Source organism: Homalodisca vitripennis, chromosome 4 (genome assembly GCF_021130785.1).
Source record: "Homalodisca vitripennis isolate AUS2020 chromosome 4, UT_GWSS_2.1, whole genome shotgun sequence".
Lineage (NCBI taxonomy): Eukaryota > Metazoa > Arthropoda > Insecta > Hemiptera > Cicadellidae > Homalodisca > Homalodisca vitripennis.
The window spans coordinates 129,846,909-129,867,156 of NC_060210.1; the positions used below are offsets into that span (position 1 = coordinate 129,846,909).

General features: G+C 33.4%; 1 protein-coding gene across 5 annotated transcripts in view; it reads right to left on the reverse strand.

The window, feature by feature from the left end:
* Positions 1 to 20,248, reverse strand: part of LOC124360160 (glutamate receptor ionotropic, kainate 2) — a 139,049-nt gene that overhangs the window by 24,269 nt on the left and 94,532 nt on the right. For all 5 annotated transcript variants that reach the window (XR_006922214.1, XM_046813531.1, XM_046813532.1 and 2 more), the window contains 8 exons: positions 15,263 to 15,418; positions 7,238 to 7,422; positions 5,370 to 5,527; positions 4,214 to 4,355; positions 3,133 to 3,300; positions 2,486 to 2,503; positions 1,074 to 1,226; positions 124 to 342 (listed from right to left, as the gene is read on the reverse strand). Coding sequence is in view for 4 of the 5 variants with exons in the window: in XM_046813531.1 (XP_046669487.1) it covers positions 124 to 342; positions 1,074 to 1,226; positions 2,486 to 2,503; positions 3,133 to 3,300; positions 4,214 to 4,355; positions 5,370 to 5,527; positions 7,238 to 7,422; positions 15,263 to 15,418 (1,199 nt within the window). In the remaining variant the exon portion in view is untranslated. The remainder of the gene's footprint in view (positions 1 to 123; positions 343 to 1,073; positions 1,227 to 2,485; positions 2,504 to 3,132; positions 3,301 to 4,213; positions 4,356 to 5,369; positions 5,528 to 7,237; positions 7,423 to 15,262; positions 15,419 to 20,248) is intronic.

A 20,248-nucleotide genomic window follows, 5' to 3' on the forward strand; every position in this document is an offset into this window, starting at 1 on the left:
ATACCAGGAGTAAAAAATGAATTAACTTGTAAAAAAACTTACATTAACTGTAACCAGAAATATTTTTAAGATACATCTAAACTTTTGTTGGAGTAATTAAACTCTGGACCACATAATACTCACGAGAATTGTTGTAACGATGAAAGTCTTGTTCTGCAAACTCTCCACAATCTGAGTGTACACTTCACCATAAGTTCTGGTAAAGTTCACTCCTTCAGTAGAGTTCCAAGTGCCGATCTTAGTCAGTCCCTCCTTGGTGAGTTCCACAATGTCAAGTACAAAATTTGACCTGAAGCCTTGATTATCAAACTTTATAACACCTGTCAATCCCCTCATTTCCACCTGAAATTGTACATTTGTTTATATTAGATATACAGCTATTTTAATAACAAGGTAATAATTAAATACATGTCAGCAATTTTGACAGAATACATACCAAATAATAAATTAAATATGGTTGTAAACAATCTTAGCAAAATTATAAAAACAGTTTTGATATTGAATAAATGGTCTAAAATATAAAATTAAAATATATAAATTGCCATCTATATTTAAGCTACAGCATATATGTATTCAAAATAATGAAACCTGAAATTAATTGAACTTTACTACATGGTGTCTTATAGGAATCATTTGGCATCCACAAATAAATTTCAATTTAAGTTATATGGGAGAATACAAGTATATGTAGTAGCTGTAAGAAATCATTTAGTTTGACCACCTCTCGTAGTGTTGAAACTTTTATAAAGTTTTAAATAAATCATAGAACTTATAATAGTTCTGTATACAATTCTATTATCAAGAAATGTTGTACATTTTACCTTTTACTTTAAAACAGAATAGATTCTATAGCAGAAATGTGCAGATATATAATTTTGTCTGTGACACATACATTAGCGTTCCCATTGTAAATCTGTTGTTTAAATATGAACACAATTTTAATCTTCTAGTATCAACATATTTTAATGATTAAAATTTTAAAAGTTTGTTATTTTTATTGTTATCAAAGTTTAATTTATTTATACTTAGTGCAACATTAATAGAATATAATTGATTGGTTTGTACCAACTTACAATTTTCATGTAATTGATGAGGCTGTAGCCATGGGGCCAGGTGTCGACTGCATCACAGCTGAGAGGTTTGATGTCGATCCTCTGACTGCTGTCCAGGTCGTGGAGAGCCTTGGCGAATAAGTGCACAGCATCGTACATCAGAGCTGTCTCCGTCTGCAACAATAGCATAATTTTATCATCATTGAAACTGCAAGTGTAAGTGGTCATATTGAAATGGTCGGTGGAATATTGAAAACTAGGAATGAGTTGGGTCTGTTTTTTTGGAACTGTTTCCATCAGTTCTTAGTATAACAGAGAATCAATTTGTGTAAAATGTCTATTCTTATAACTGAACATTCAGGTATAGTAACAATCACATGACTCGAGTCTATTTGATATCATCTGCAGTTGGCCAAGTGTGATGCCAAGGATTTTCCAAAACATACGCCAAAAGGAGTACCAAGATTACTAAGCATGTCAAACTAAATGATGCCGGATTAATTGAATTTTACAGTATTACAAACACAAATCTCAGCTTATACAAACTCATTTTCTTTTGCGAAGATTTTTATTGTTAGTTTATAAAATTTATAATTTATATTACAAGGTTAGAGTATGGCACACCACATGTTGCGTAACAGGCTTTGCTAAGGTTGCATGCAATTTTTAATCTGTATAGTTCATTCTCTAGATTTCCTGCAGACAGTTAGACTGACATAGACAAAAGAGAAATTGTGTTAGTCTACTAAGTATAAGGCATAGAAACACTCAGGAATTCCTTGGGTGGACATGCACCATCATAGAACTCATTTTTGTCTATAAAGAAATAAACTTAATGCAAAATTCAAAATGTAAAGATGATAGCCAATTATGCTATCTTTTAAATTAGGACATGATTAAATGTTATGAATTTATTTTAAATAAAACTGTAATGGCATCTGTTCACATTGTAATTTGAAGTCATCTGCAAAGTCAGTAGCACAACAAAGAAAAAGCTTCCATTCTTTCAATTTCCAGAAATGTTAGCTGCTATACTTCCACAAAAGTAGATTAAAATAGTAAATACTGTGTAGGTTCATTTGTAAAATTAAGCTTGTGCACAGTAAAAGATCTTATGAAAGATCTTATATTAATAGAATGTAAAATACATGGTTATTTTTCATTGTGTTTTATTTAGTAACTCAATAACTTGGTTGATCATTAATTAAGCCAACATTTTCTTCCAAAACTCTGGCTAATAACCAGACAGAAAATAAATTGAAACAAAAATATTGAACTAATCTATCACTTTGTGTAAACCATGTAAAGATTATAATCAGTTTAGTCAATTTATAAAAATGTTTACTTTTATAACTGTCTTCACATTTTATTTTACTCACATATCTACACCTTATATACCATAAAATAAGAATATAATAATGAACAGAAATTACCTTTATAAAAGTGAGATTCTAGATGGTAGTAAAATGAAAGCATGAAACAAAACAAACCATGTTAGTAATACATTAACAGTTGTCAAAATAAGGCTAAGTACTAGGAAATATAAAACTTGCTCTGTAATTGTATTCAGTGTGTTTTCTAATTCTCTGAAAACGCTTTGCAGAATTGATTGTTGGGCTTAAGCAAAAATATTTTAAAATATTAACATGGATTTAGAGGTTGATTATCTTTTTATACCATTGTGCTTTTCTTCAAAATTCATTAATAATATCAAGGGTTTTCCATCCTCTTTTTAAACATGTTTCTGAGGATCTCTGGCTACCTAGAACTCATCAGTTCTGGGCCTCCTAGCCATAAAGTGACTTTACTTGCCTGCACTGCTACATGCTATGAACTTTGAGTACTATGACTTTTGGACACAAAATATACGTTATGAAAATCAATTCTGCTTGAATATAAGGTTTCAAGAGCAGCCATAAAACAAATCACCACACTCTGAACTGTAATGGTGTATTGATACATAAAATATTAAGTAAGTTTACTCAATATTTGGGTATTTAGTACAACTTTAAAACATTATTTTTTTACCCCTTTAGTAAAATAACTTTAAAAAATTGGAAATATATTCAGTATGACCTACCCCAGTGTGGTGAGCACCCATGTCTATCTTGCGGCCCTGTCTCTGCTCTCCACTGGTCCAGTCCCTCACCACCTTCTGCAGATCTGGTTTCTCTGGGTCCACAAGTCTCAGTGCTGTGATGTTGGTTCCTCCGTACTTGAACTCTTCCAAGTCCACACTGTGCAGGTCCTGTCACAACCATTTGCCAATAATTTGTAACAATAGCGATTTAGTTCTACTATTTGAATGATTATCATTTAAATTCAAATATACATTTTTCAAGTATATGAGAATAAAATATACAATATAATTCAATCTCTATAGTTAAAATCACTGATTTTGTCACTGTAGCAACTTAAAAAAATTCTTCAAAAATAAACAATCTACTGATTTAAAAAAATAAAGATAAATATTACGTAGGTACTTTAGGTACTTACTTACATATACTAATGTACACTATCCCTGTCTACTACAGGTAATTGTTATTACACGATATAATTAAGTAAATACGTATGTACATGTCATAAATAGAAAAGTTAAGGTGATCCTTTAAGAGCACTTACTTGATCTAAGTGAACTTAGGTACTATCTCGAGGGATGTTTTTGTTTTTTTGCAAGATGTGCTGTGTTTTTTTAGAATGTTAATTTTTTATACCTGATACAAAGGCTTGGTTAACGGAAATATATGTAAATGTATGCATCAATATTGTATGTATGTTGATTCTATGTGTAAAAATGTGCTTAAGCGGTTACATTATAAATGTTTACTGTTTTGTAGGATTGCTTTTAAACATATTGAATTGTATTAATTATTTCAAACAGTGGTTTAGGAAGGACAGATTTTTCAACTCTTTGGACAGTTAAATAAATCTTTGGTGTTCTGTTTAAAGTATATAGCTTGAAACCTTCACTGCAGTTCTATACTGGTTGATTTCAAGTAGTTGTATCATATATCACACACTTAGGTATCTGCTGTAGTGAATATGTTAATATTACCGCTGTATAAATTGCTCCAGATATTAAATAACTTCCATACTCTTAAATTTAGAACTGCACCACTGATTGAGAGTTTGGTATTACGCTGAAACCATGTACAACTTACCAGGGAGGTGATGAGATAACTGTGGTAGTCACTCATCATTCCAATCTGCTGAGCTTGCTTCAGTACATTGTATATTTTCTCTGTAGAGCAATCAAGGACAATGTGTGACTCAGCAGAGTTTTTGATCTGTTTCAGCAATGGTCTGAAAGTGACAAAAAACAAGAAAAATGAGTTATCCACCAGTATGATTTGGAATTATAACATCATACACCAAACGCTTCAAATTGTAATTTTATAGAAAATTAGATTAGTTTATTGTGCATACACACCACCAAAAACAACAATAACACACTGTTTGTTGTTGTGTTTGTTTATTGTTTGGTTGACACTTCATATCAAACTTTTAACCATTTTCAATTAAATCACACTCAATTCAGATCAGTTAATGTGCGTAGCTGGAATTGTTAGCCTGTTGTAGCTGAAACACCCTCACCTTAACTGTCTGAAATAGTGGACAGAACTCATGTTACTTCCAGTATTGTTACTTCTTTCTTACAGACCAAAAACATTTCTCGATCTGGCGTATTGTCAAAAAACAAATAAATTTAATGTCTAAACTATTTAGTCACTTGGATACTCTATGAAATTTGTATTAAGTACATGAAGCCAATGCCAAAAACATTTGAAATTATTACATCAAACTAATAAAAAAATTAAATAATGTATTTTAGAAACAGCTATAACTGATAGAATACTTTAATGTTTTCCATATTTAACTGACAATATTCAACTAAATCTGATGATTGAATAATGCTATTGAAATTAAAAGACTAATAAAATTAAAACCTGATGAGGTGCGTCCACCGCAATCAATGTATTAAACGAAGAAAAGTATGATCTAAGAAAAAAATATTTCTTTATATTTTTAACCCTTTTGATACATTTCTCCATCAAAACCAGCACGGCTGACGATCAATTACTTTCTTTGGAGAAATTCTTCAATCATTTTAAAGAAAACCTGGTTTTATGCTTGTACAATGCAAATTGCTTCTTGGATACTGTACCAATCATCTAAATAAATCTTAACTCCCAGTATTTGCTTGTTCATATCCTGCATTTTATAAAGTCTATTGGATATAAATAACAGACAAAAGTGACAATATTAAGGATTTTTTCACTGCATCGTTAAATGTCTAGATATACTGATAGAAATCACCTGTAGTCAGTTCCTTCTCCTAGCTGTCTGACGGCAATCGGAAACTCTGAAGGTCCGTGTGCTTTCAGCAGCTCCTGCAGTCTCACCAAACCTTCATTGTTTTCATAGATTATTGTGAAAGACTTCCATCCCCAGGCTTGCACCAAGTCTACGTAAGCCTGGCAACAAAATATTATCATCAGAGTAAAAAAGGGATACAGTACACAAACTACAGAACTGATACTGTCAAGTTGTTAACTTCATTAGACTTTTAAATTATTGGTAACTATATTGAATAGGGTATAATACAGATTTACCCTCATATATAAGGTTCAGAAAAGCAAAACAAAAATGGTTTATATGCATGGTTCTTTAAATAAATATTGTCATTTTAAGGTTAATCATACAACTCACTTTTTTATTGGAATCTTAGGTCTTATAATAATATTTGATGAATATAGATGTCTTTTATAACGCACACATTTTTGATAGCTTGTTTCTTAGTTTTATTAAATATTCCAAGATGTTTCTTGTCTTCATTGTTAAACTTTCAGGAATTTTATCAATGCAAGAGAGAAAGACAATGGCTGAGAGTTTGTTTGGGATTTTGTGATTTTAGAATTTCTCTTTCATTACTTTTCGCCCGAGTTAGTTGTTCTAAGTTTATTGCCCATTATTGGTCTCATCCAAAGTGTTAAATATTGTGAACAAAATATTTTCAACCATGCAAATGTGCTCTTGAATGTTAAAATGTAAAAAAGTGTTGTTATATACCTATGAGATATAGGACTTAATAATGGCTGTATGAATAAATAATATAAACATATACAAATTCTTGAATTTTCCCTGCTATCAAACATTTTTGGGTTGATTAGAATTGTATGTCAAAAAATGAGCCAAATTCACAAAAACATGTCCCTTCTAGCTGTTAAAACTGGCAACTGGGCTTTTGAACTGGCAAAATAAAATGACACAGACAACTGAATTATAGACCTATCCTATATTGGAATGAAACTTGCCCTTTAGCTTTTATAATTTCTGATCAGCAAGTTGCAAGACATCAGTCATCAGTAGTTACAGCAATGTTTCATTCTGAAAAGGTTCAAGAGCAAATGGTTTGATCTTGTTATACAATTATTACTCATTAGTAATTCTAGGTAAGTGATAGACCAGGGCTGGAGCACTAATTGTTCAAGAGATGGTTTTGAATTCAGGGAGATTTTGAATATTATTGCTTCAATCTTAGGTCATGAATATGTCCGATTTGCTCTGTTCCAAAGTAACAGTCCTCAACAATAACAATGTCCTGGAACCTATGTTAGAAGTTCCAAGTCTCTAGAACCCTTATATTAAGAGATCACAGACATGTGGATAACTACATAGTTTTAGGAAAGACCTGTAAGGTCAATACATTTTCGTTTTTCATTGGGCTATCATTAGGCATGAAATCTGTTTGTCTCAAAACATGGTGTCATCACTAAGGAATAGCCTCATATTTCATTGCTGTTTGGGGTAACTTCGGTTTGCTATTGTAGCGTATGAACTTCAAGAGATTTTCTGGAGTTTCTAAATTTTAATGTGCTAGTACTGTGTCCACTTTGTACAGAAATTTAGCTAGGTAACTATTTTTGCAATGTATTAACATTTTCTTAACATGATAATTTAAATTAGTTTTTGTGACCATTTACCGTTTATAAGCATTTACAAAAATTACAGAGAATATATGTATAGTTGAAATAAACATTCTGTATCCTCATTAACTGCCTAGCTGGGTTAATGAGTAGAAAAAATAATCACACTAGAGTGTAAGAAATAACGACAAATGTAGTCTTAAAGTCAGTTATGAACTTTCATGACATCTTCCCATGTTTTCTTAGTTACAGACCAACCTTGGAGAGTGTGGTGGGGTGAGGATACAGGTTGACGAGGCAACTTTCCCGTCTCAACCTGTAGTCCCAGCGAGTCTCCAAGTGAGGTATCTCCATGGTGTCACAGATGGACTGGACATGACTGGCAGTCTGGCCTGACTGAGGGCCAAATATAGCTGCCACTCCACTTCGCAGAAGGTGACACACTGTAAATGCCATTTAAGGATCATGATCGTTACCTAAAGTTCAAATTTATAGCTTATTTACAGTGAGTAGATTTAAAATTTATGAATGAAACACTTTCCCCCACTCATCCAGCTAGCAAGGTGCTTGTTTTCTGTGAAGAATATTTTAATTTGTGGTTATCAATAACTCCATAATCTACTTAAATTTTAAAATTGGTTCATATTTTCAAATTTCATTTAGAATTCTGTCAAACATTAAAATTAAAGGAAGAATATGGATCCTAATAACAAGTTTTAAATGAATTGTCTATTCAGGGCACCTTAAATTTAAGTTCTAAATAACATAAAGAGAATAATAACAATATATGACATGCAGAACTAAATCCTTTTATAAACTGATTTGTTATGTGAAGATTTAAATAAGATAATAAAGTCTCAATGAGATAAAAGTAATGATTAAAAAATCCATATTCCCTTAAAAACTTATGAGATATGTCACCGTTTGTTCATGGATATGGAATATACATTGGTGTACATGTGTGAAATGCGACATCCGCCTTTTCAGGCAGTAACGTAGCCAGAATTTCGTTCGGGGGGGGATCCGAAACCGGGGATCTGGGGGACGTTTTGTGTGTTATTTGCCAATGAGTTCACTGGTAAAAGGTAAATACCAAAAATATGGAGCTTTAGTAACTACGCCTTATAGAAAGTGGAAAGATGTAATAGACATATTCAACTCTCACAGCAACTCTAGTACCACAAATTTTCTTGTATAGCTACAGAACCTTTACGAAGTTCGATTCTGGCTGAGTAGAAGGCACCAGAGTGATGTTGGATTCACTGGATAAGAAAGAAAAAGAACAAAACAGAGCTTCACTCAAGCGTATAATTGACACAACTATATTCTGTGGAGAAAATGAAATACCCCTTCGGGGACATTGGGCCACTGACGGCCGAAAACCCTTTAGAAAAGGAGGGCAATTTTCGAACGTTGCTCGGGTACAGATCAAACTAACGGTCGGAAAATGCACCGGAAAAACTCTACTGATTAGAAGTTCGGCTACTTTGGATTTCACTGATTGAGGTATTTATGAATAAGTTATAATGACGATTTTTTGTATCATTACACTGTAGACGAGTATATAATTACTATCGGAAAAAAATCAAAAAAGTCACTTTTGGTCGGAAATAAAATGCACCTGAAAAACTCTAATGATTAGAACTTCAACTACTTCGGACTTCAGTTATTGAGGTAAACGTGGCATTTTTGATTGAGTTAGGACGACAATTTTTTGTTATCATTAAACTGTACTCGACTACCTATATAATTATCGAGAAAAAAATCACTTCCGGTCGGTAAATACCAAAGAAAAGCTCTCTACAGATTCAAGTTTTGATGATTTTGGATTTCACTGGTTGAGTGGTTGAGGTAAAAGTAGTACTTATAATTATGTTAGGACATTGATTTTAGGTATTAATTCAAAGCCGACTGATAAATATATAATTATCGAGAAAAAAACAAAAATAATCACTTCCGATCGGAATATACTAAGGAAAATGAAATAATAGACTACATCAGTCAGTGAAATCCAAAGTAGTCGGAACTTCTTATCAGTAGAGTTTTTCCGGTGTATTATCCGACCGGAAGTGATTTTTCAATTTTCCTTCAATAATTATATAGGTATTAGTCGGCGTTCAATTGATACCTAGAATCAATGTTCTAACATAATTCTAAGTACCACTTTTATCTCAACGACTCAACCAGTGAAATCCAAAATCGTCAAAACTTGAATCTGTAGAGAGCTTTTCTTCGGTATTTACCGACCGGAAGTTATTTTTTTCTCGATAATTATAGGTATAGTGTACAGTTTAATGATAACAAAAATCGTCGTCCTAACTCAACCGAAAACAAATCACTGAAGTCCAAATTAGTTGAAGTTCTAATCAGTAGAACTTTTCAAGTGTATTTTCCGACCGAAAGTGATTTTTTATAGTTTTTTCGATAATTATATACACGTCTACAGTTTAATGACACCTAAAATCAACGTCGTAACTTAATTGTAAGCAGTTATTCTACGTCCCCAAGACGAATTTGAACGAAGTGGTCGCTAATTTAAACTGTTCGCCGTGTTACGGTTCAGGTTACTTTGCGACGTCACGTGACCGCGCCCTATAGAAATACCGTGATTACACTACACTATCCGAAAGGCCGAGCCCATAAGTATCGTTTGATACTTTATGATTTAAACGAAAGGACAATTATATTTTTAACAACGGTCACTTTTATCAATTAAATCAATCAATTTAACTAATGTTTGTAGACAAGAGTAATGATAACTCTCCTTTTTTATCCTGCTCCATGCTTTATTTTTTAATAAGTCTTAAAATTTCGGGGGGGGGGGGGGTCTGGACCCCCTGGACTCCTCCCCTTTGCTCCCCTGTTTTCAGGGCTGTGTTGGGTAATCAGAAACAGGATGTCAAAGTTAAAGTTTGTGTTTGAGGATAAGATAGAATCCTTTCTGTAAACGTCAGTATCAGTTCATTGTTGCATGACCATGGAAAACCAATAAAAGAGTAATATGACAGAAAGAATTAACAAAAGGACCTTGCTTGATTATATGATTTAATAAACATAGCTAATGACTGAACAGTCATTGTGAACGTTGTAACTTTGTCTGATATGGTCTTACAGCCATAGAAGCTCTAGTTGCTTGGTAAGGAGAATACAACATTCTTCAGACAGATCTGCTTTTCAATCCAGCTAGTCTCTAGTGGTATCACTAAAGCTGCTAAAAACCTCTTTTTTCAGATAAAAGGATGTTTCATGTTCAACAGGACTATGGCAACATCTTTAGTTGTTCCACCTCCCCAATCTCCACCATGGTAGAACAGCAGACAATGAGAACTATATAGAATACAATATTCCAAATGAAAATGACAGATAAAACTCCCATTGTATCTATTGTTATTTATCTAGATAGATATTAAAACCACCCAGGATCCCACGAAAGAATGTCAAGTTGGTTTGTTTGTATAAATTGTAATACAACTTCTAAATGGTATTGTTATTACAATACATCCCATGTAATATTTTTGAGTACTTCCAACTTTCTTTTTCAGGAATGAAAGGAGTTGTAATTTTCATATGTGTGTAAAACAATATGTACACTTACTAGTTTCTGATATGCATGGAGTTATTTTCTAGGTTTATTTTGACTCTAAAATAAATACATACATAGATACATGTTAACAATATATTTTTTGAGTTTGGTGCAGCGTATTCAAGAGAAACCCTTGTGCATAGAGTACCATATTACGTATATACTCTATCCTGGTGTAATGATTCCCCAATCTGTGAGAGAAAAATAACCAAATTCTCTAGTTTAATACCATCCTTGATAATCAATCCTTTTACTATTTCTTAAGGTTTTGGTCCCATTTCCCACAAATTCTTCATGAAAAAAATAAATTACTGAAAAAATACGAGTTCAATGTAAACCCTCCCCACTTTTATGAAATTTGAACCTCTCCAAATTTAAGCCCTGATTATGCCACAAATATTGTAATGAATAACAGATTATCATGTTAATTTGTTCTTGTTATTCAGTAAATCTTTTGTAATATTAAGATTAAAAATGTTGCTTGTGCTACAAAAAACTATGTAAACGAGATTTATATGAGAATAGAGATTTATATGAGAACAATGAACTACGAATAAAACCAATTATTCATTATATGAATCTATTGTAATATTAGAGGTGAAAAAGAAATGTTATCTAACAGACTAACTATGGAAAGCAACAATAAACCAAAGACAAATTATAAAACAGTTTCAGCAATGTTGTAACAGTAAATTTGTGTACTCCCAGAATGAGTTAAAACTGCGTCACTCCTCCCCCTGCGTCCTGTCAGCCCTAAATAGCTGGTTCACTATCAGGTGCTTCATCACTGCCCGCCGCTGAGTTTACCTTTCCTGGCTTTTCTTAACTCCCTGCAAATAATTCTGGTTTATAGCCGTTAAGGGCTATTTACTCTGCTTTATTACATTGATTTTTAACAATTATTTTCTATCTGGTCTTTCTTTCTATTGCAATCATGTTTGGGTTTGCAAAAAAATTATATGTCTCTGCTAACGATGAACTAAAAAAAAATATTAATATAAAAAATGAGTGGAGGGCTATTACATTTATGACCTGATTGAATTAGATAAAAGTAATGGGAAGGTAAAAATGTAGCAATTTAAATTTTCCTTTTTAAAGATTGATATCGCTATCATCATTATTATCATCATTTATCTGAATGAGTAGTAAACTGGTGGGCGCTTTATTGGATGTAGACATCGTAATAATTAGTATCTAAAGTTCTTTGAGATAAGAGTTATCATTTCCGTAATTTTATCAATGGTAAGTTTTATTCTTCTATTATTAGGCTATTAATCGTCTAGGAATTAATTCAGCGTATAAAAAGAACTGTAGACAGTTACCGTAAATACCAGTAATAGATTCTGGTCAGTAAATGACCATTGAGTTGATGTCAACCCGAGGGGTTCATAAAAAAAAACCTGTGAAATTGTACATATAAAGGATCTATAATATTGTTAAAAAACTTAAATGTCCTATTTGTAAATCTAATACTTATTTTTTCTGTTGATTAACCCAGTTTTCGTACTACGCTCATTCAGAATAGTTCATTTCTTGTTCAATAACCCTATACAATCATGATTTACTTAATAATACTAAAAAATCACTCCTACAAAATATAAAACCACTAAAATTCTACAACTTAATATGAATGATTTTAAAAACTGTCGAGGAAAAAAGTGCAGTCCTGTAACAATTTTGTAATGTACGTAATTTACTGGAAATCGCATTAACAGAGTGGAGGAACACTTACTATAAATCACGATTGTAACAATTAAGAATACAGGTTAAGATTAAACATTTTGTTACTAAATCGAAACTCCAAAATTAAGGGTAATATAATTAATATAATGATGTCATTACAATTGTACTATTAAAAAACGAAACCAAAAGTAAAATAATTTATTGATAAAACAAACATTGAGCAAATTTTCGTAAATATATACTTTACATGAAACAATCAAGTATGTATGACAATATAAATATGTCTTGGGTAGAATTCTAAAAGACGCTAAAAAAAAACAAAATAAAATTTTGTAATATTTATACTGTACAAACATAGTCTGGAATTTGTTAGTTACTTTTATTGTACTAAATGTAGCATATTACTACAACTGGGGCAGTTTACGATTTTTAGACAGATTTGGAACGTTACTAAAGCAGTTAGATTTTGAGACTTTCGAAGCAGTTTAAAGTATAGATGAATAATATTCCGAAGACTACAGTCTAGCACATTTTGATACAAAGACTGATTTTTCAGTTTAAATATTATAGTTTTATGTATTAGGTAACAAATGAAAGTGTAAACACAACACGTTAAAATCATTCGTGTCATGGCATCTCTTTAATCAAAAGATAGGTTGTTAAGTTTTGGAACGGCTGATTACATAGATTAAATTAGAAGACATCCCCGTAGTTGACAGCATAACAACATTAGCCAGTGTGTTGTAAGGCTCCTTAGTTTTGCGGTTCCACACAACAAGCTACTGCACTTGCGTCAACCCTTGTACTGCATTATCAGGAATTATTACTCTCCCTAGTCCCCTAAAGTACGGTACCAATTCGCTCTTCTTATATCAACATAAATTTTATTCTTATTATATTAGAATTAAACGTTTAAATAATTGACTAACTATGTTTATTGATTGAATATGAAAACAAGAATGTAGAAAAATATTCCTCACTTTCCTCAGACTTAAACAATTAGACAAACACTTCAAATGTTAATTTTATATCTGGTGTAAAGAAGTATAGTAAGATAAACCGATACGGCAGGGACCGATATATCGAAGGGCCGCAGAACGTAATGGAGAATTATTACACAGACGGCAAGACAGATATACGAACTGCCCTAGTACCTTTTTACCTAAAACCAATATAGTTCTTTCTTGCTTGAACTAAGAGAAACCTAAGTACAAAGTTTCAAATTTTAAGAATATTTCTATCGAGAGTTATTCTACAGACATACATACAAACTGCCCTATGACGTTTTTATCCAAAAATATTTAGAGTTCTTCCTTAAATTAAAAGAAATCTATACACCAAGTATATAGGATCTTTCTATTATGAGTTATCACATAGAAAAACAGACGGACGGGCAACGACAGAACTCCAAGAAGACTTTTTACGATTTCTAATTGTTAATCCTTATAAATGTCCCAGTGATTCAGAAAAACATTTATTACGACGCAGAGTTGATTTTGTAAACCAGAGCAGTGATGTAGAGATACATTTTTATATAGTGAAGCCGTCTATATGCCATAAGGTTTTGGGGTAAGGAAAACTAGATAAATAAACAAAAATACGGAGACCCAATCCTGCAAAATGTTTAACGTGTAGTAAAACTATGAATTTGTTAATTTATATTCTAAGATTTTATCAAAGCTCCAAAACATCGCTCCATAACGTCACTATAAAATATTATACTTCTATATTTTGGCCTTCTTGTGAATTATTTTCAGTTAAGAGACGAACTGAAACTTTACAAACCATTGAAATTGCACGCCTGTTTAAGTGTGTGGAAGTAAGGGGAAGAGCTATCCTTTGATTGGTAAGAGCTAAATAAATTAGCGGCATGTTTTATTTCTTTTGCACAGGCTGCCAACATTTTGATAGTCTAATGATTTTTTAACGTGAAAGTTATTTTTTCTCCTTATGAACTGAATTTGATTATACCATTAGATTTACAGCAAAATTTAAAAAAATATGCCTATGTTCCTAGCAAAATTAGTTTATCAGTAAATGATAAAGATTCTTACTCTTAGTTATTTTAAGGATTTCGTAAATATCCTTGAATAATAATATTGTGGAATATTTGCAAATACTTTTGTTTTGTCAAATTCTATCGGATGTTTTTTTATAACTTTGTTTTGCTATGCATTTTTCTGAATCCTGGTGTTTAAATCTGTGGATACCTTATATACTCAAGAGCCCGTGTAGATGTTAACAGTCTTTTGCCCTAATGTAAATTTAGCCAAATTAATGTAGAATTTCGTATTTGCAGACGTATAAAGTGGAATCATTTCCTTTCATTTCTCCTGTCTCAAATAACTTTTAAGCCGGCTTTAATAAATGTTGACATTATTTTGTTTGACATCTTATTTATTTATCAGTTTTTACTATAAAGTAAGTAAGATAAGCCAATTTAGCTCATTCTCCATTGTGATAAGGATATATCTGTGGCACTCACTGACTCGCATAATCGGTTTGTCAAAGCCTTCTTTGATCTGTGCTGTATCGTGTCCGTTTTCCTATAATATCTACTTCTGTACATTCCAATATTCCTTATGTGGAATGAAGATATTATAATTAATATAAGTATTTATTATTACAATATTCTAAACTTGAGGGTACTGAATGTGTCCTATTGGTGAGGTTATTGAGTAGCCTTAAGACTCACAGTTCCTGAAAATATTTCTAAGTATATAAAAAAATAAACATCTGATCCACAATCAATATATTTTCCTGTTTCCCATCTGGGGGAAATACAACATGACGTCATTGTCTTGGAAGAACAGAGTTGCGGAAATTTGGATGATCTTTAGTAACTTATAGACTTATAGTAACGCTATAGATAAAGCGTTAACTACATATCAGATGAATGCATATCTACAAAATTTTTTTGTACTTAGAAGTTGTAGTTCCTTTGGTTCAGTTGTAGTTCCTGGGCTTGCTAGTATAATTTCTCTCTCTGTTAACTTTGACTAGTAACTGTGACTGACCTCTCTTGGAAGCATGGAAGCTGTCTTGAGGAGATATCTTCTCCACCTGTGCAGACAGTCTAGACCTCGGCAGGACTGTGCTGTCAGCGTTGATCCTCTCCACAGCATATCGGAAAGCCACCTCTTGCTTGTCATCCGCCGGGTGAAACAGGCCACCTGCAGATCGAGGTGACATTAATCTTCCTCAATTTGTGTATCAGACAAAAAAAAAACATTAAAAACAAAAATAATTATAGCCTTGGAGCCAACAGCTAATTTGTACTGTATAAGTACACAATCTATTTTTTCTTAAAATCTACAGAGACATGGTTTCCTAAGCAAGTACTTTATCGTTAGCTCACTAGTTTTGGCGGAGGTCGAAAATGGAAGGTATCAAAAGGGTTAAACATATGAAACGATAATGTTTCTCTCAGATTATATTTTCCCTACCTTGATACATTTACAACCGACCACGTCAGAACATAAATAATAGGCCTAGTCATATCACCATCAGATTGTCATAAAATAGACTGAAAGTCGTCACTTTATGTCTTTGTATGGTCTGGTCTCTGATGACGTGTTCAGAGTTTGTTTTAACTGTGTCAAGCTAAGACAAATCTGATGCGAGAAAGAATTATTTTCAAACTTTTCTGATGCTTCATATTTTCAAACTTTTAAATACCCCTCCCCCTCCCCTGTTTTGACCTCAACCAAAACTCTGGTGGTTGACAACCGGTTTCTATCGAAAGGGAATTCTCTCTTTCAATAATAACCAATACAATATAAATTGGCTATCGGCTCTTTGGCGGTTATAACACCGTAAGATTTACCCATAAGACCAATGTAAACATATTTGTTAACGTTTGGCCAAATCCCAGGGTTGACGACTCATTATCAAATTACGTGTTACTACTATAGAAATGAGCTTTATGTAAAATTTCAAGTTTATGAGTCATTTTGGTTTCGAGATATCGGACGGATGACACACAGGTAAACAGAAAGAAATAAAATTTCCAATCTTATAGAGTGCTGGGCTTTGCTGAAGTTCAGCAAATTATTTATTTTGGTTATTTTTATTTAGAACAACAATTGAAAATTTATTTATACGAGTTACCTCGAACAACCTGACCTTCCATTTTATACAAAATGTTAAAAAACTTAAAACAAAAGTACATAAAATTTGATAATGAACGACTGTGTTTTGATTGGGCAACAAATGTTTTAACAAATATTTAGTGACGTGTTATGATGAATAGGAATGGATTTATTCCTTTTAAATGGATTAGACATCTAGAAGCACCAATTATGAATCGATACAAAATCCTGCTATGGTGGTTATGACAATATACTAATCGTTATATTAGCTTACGTAGTCAAGAAACAGAGAAAAATAAACTTAGTTTCTTAGTTAATATAAATATCATGTTTGTAACAAACATGTACCAACGAATGCTTTCCATTACGACAAAGTGTATGAATAGTTGCAGCCTACGCTGTCAAAGAGAAGAGACACAAGTTTGGTTCTGATCTAAGTTAGTTGGTTCATCCTGGCCAAGTTAGCTGCGATAATAAGCCGCTCACTTAGCGTGGAACAGCTGCAGCTACTGCTGAGTTTGCTCTCGCTGATAACGACGTATGCTTTCATTATACATGATCTAAGGGTTGCTTCAGATAGAGGCTGGAGAACAAAACACAATTCAGGATGGCTGGTGTAGCCTAGGTGGGAGCCAGCCGATTTACTAAAGAGGAGAGAAGCAAGTTCGGTTCAGTTCTATGTTGGTTGGTTAATCCTGGACAAGTTGGTTGTGATAATTAGTCGCTCAGTTAGCGTGAGACAAGCTGCAGGCTAATGCTGGATTTGCTATAGCTGATAATGTACGGTAGATTTCATTATTAATGATCTTAGACTAATATATAAATGATCAGATAGGGGCTAATACGAGTATAGCGTAGGTTGGGGAAGTCGATTTACTAAAGAGGAGAGGAGCAAGTTTGGTTCAGTTCTATGTTGGTTGGTAAATCCTGGCCAAGTTGGCTGTGATAATTAGTAGTTCACTTAGCGTGGGACAAGCTGCAGGCTACTGTTGAGTTTGCTCTTAGTGATAACTTCGGTTACTTTCATTATAAATGGTCTGAGACTAGCTTCAGATAGGGGCTAATACGAGTATAGCGTAGGTTGGGGAAGTCGATTTACTAAAGAGGAGAGGAGCAATTTCGGTTCAGTTCTATGTTGGTTGGTAAATCCTGGCCAAGTTGGCTGTGATAATTAGTAGTTCACTTAGCGTGGGACAAGCTGCAGGCTACTGTTGAGTTTGCTCTTAGTGATAACTTCGGTTACTTTCATTATAAATGGTCTGAGACTAGCTTCAGATAGGGGCTAATACGAGTATAGCGTAGGTTGGGGAAGTCGATTTACTAAAGAGGAGAGGAGCAAGTTTGGTTCAGTTCTATGTTGGTTGGTAAATCCTGGCCAAGTTGGCTGTGATAATTAGTAGTTCACTTAGCGTGGGACAAGCTGCAGGCTACTGTTGAGTTTGCTCTTAGTGATAACTTCGGTTACTTTCATTATAAATGGTCTGAGACTAGCTTCAGATAGGGGCTAATACGAGTATAGCGTAGGTTGGGGAAGTCGATTTACTAAAGAGGAGAGGAGCAATTTCGGTTCAGTTCTATGTTGGTTGGTAAATCCTGGCCAAGTTGGCTGTGATAATTAGTAGTTCACTTAGCGTGGGACAAGCTGCAGGCTACTGTTGAGTTTGCTCTTAGTGATAACTTCGGTTACTTTCATTATAAATGGTCTGAGACTAGCTTCAGATAGGGGCTAATACGAGTATAGCGTAGGTTGGGGAAGTCGATTTACTAAAGAGGAGAGGAGCAAGTTTGGTTCAGTTCTATGTTGGTTGGTAAATCCTGGCCAAGTTGGCTGTGATAATTAGTAGTTCACTTAGCGTGGGACAAGCTGCAGGCTACTGTTGAGTTTGCTCTTAGTGATAACTTCGGTTACTTTCATTATAAATGGTCTGAGACTAGCTTCAGATAGGGGCTAATACGAGTATAGCGTAGGTTGGGGAAGTCGATTTACTAAAGAGGAGAGGAGCAAGTTTGGTTCAGTTCTATGTTGGTTGGTTAATCCTGGCTAAGTTGGCTATGATAATTAGTCGCTCACTTAGCGTGGGACAAGCTGCAGGCAACTGCTGAGTTTGCTATTGCTGATAACGTATGATAGCTTGCATTATACACGACCTGAAACTGGCTTCAGGTAGGGATTAATATAGCGTATGTGGGGGCCAATCAACATTATCATGGCATATACAACGAACGTTGCATGTACAGCACTACAAATCCAGCGCGTGAGAGAATAAGTGTGAATATAAATATATTTTTTAATATTTGAGATCCAAGTTGACCTATCTGCATAACTATATATTTGTAATTATTATGAACGTTTACTACAAATACCTTTACCACTACTAGTTAATTCAATTTCTTGTGAATATATACAGGTAAATACAACAATATAACATTGTTTTGTTTATTCGTTTCATGATACAGAATAATGTAGTTCAATTTTTTGAAACGAATAAACGAAGCATAATCTATTATTAATATGATCACTTTATAATCAATTAAATAGATAATGATAAATTTACATATGCAAACACGATTATAATTAATTTATGTCATCGTGTAAGTTTTATAAAAGCGATTGGGTTTAATATAGTTTACTTATTCCTTTAATTACAATCAGCTTTCTATTATAATAGTATGTTGATAGTTTACTAAAGCAATTATATATTTTTGATTTAAATAAAATTTTAGAATGTAATAAAAGTACTCTATGTATAAAGAGAATTATATTTTAGAAATGGTTAAACAATGTATTACAAATATCTGATTTTAAGTAAATAAATAACGTATTTCTGTTATAACTAAATGTGGAAACATTTATGTTAAACATGAAAGTTTAACATAATTCTTATGAGGGGAAAATTCAAGGTCATTTTAGTCAAACGAATCTTGACAATTGTATCTAATTACTTATAAGGTATACTTTGGAAACACGCTTATTAGGTTGAAGTAAATAATTATTTACTTCAAGTTGGCAGTACTGCTGACAGAGGTACGGGTAAGCCTGACAACCGACCCACGCTGTTGTTATGCTGCACACACTCGCTAGCTAGCTAATCTCCGTCTGCACACATTGTCGCTAAACAAGGGATAACGCTACTTAAACTGACCCTCACGCTTGTTCTGCGATTAACTCAAAATAAACACTCACCACACTAAGACTTTTAATATTATACATGATGTTTCCAAGCTATGGGTACGTTCCTAAAACTTTAGGATGTGGTTACAGTTTTAGTCTTTTACAAAACTCTTCGTGGCAAAAAATTGAAAATTAGCATAAACATTAGTATTGGCGCTATTTAAATAAAAATCAATTTGAACGATTTATAAGTATCAATTAGTCCAAAACCCATGTCAATTAAAATATATTATAGGAATATCAGGAATATATGTTTGTACACACACACACACACACACACACACACACACACACACACACACACACACACACACACACACACACACACACACACACACACACACACACACACACACACACACACACACACACACACACACACACACACACACACACACACACACACACACACACACACACACACACACACACACACACACACACACACACACACACACACACACACACACACACACACACACACACACACACACACACACACACACACACACACACACACACACACACACACACACACACACACACACACACACACACACACACACACACACACACACACACACACACACACACACACACACACACACACACACACACACACACACACACACACACACACACACACACACACACACACACACACACACACACACACACACACACACACACACACACACACACACACACACACACACACACACACACACACACACACACAC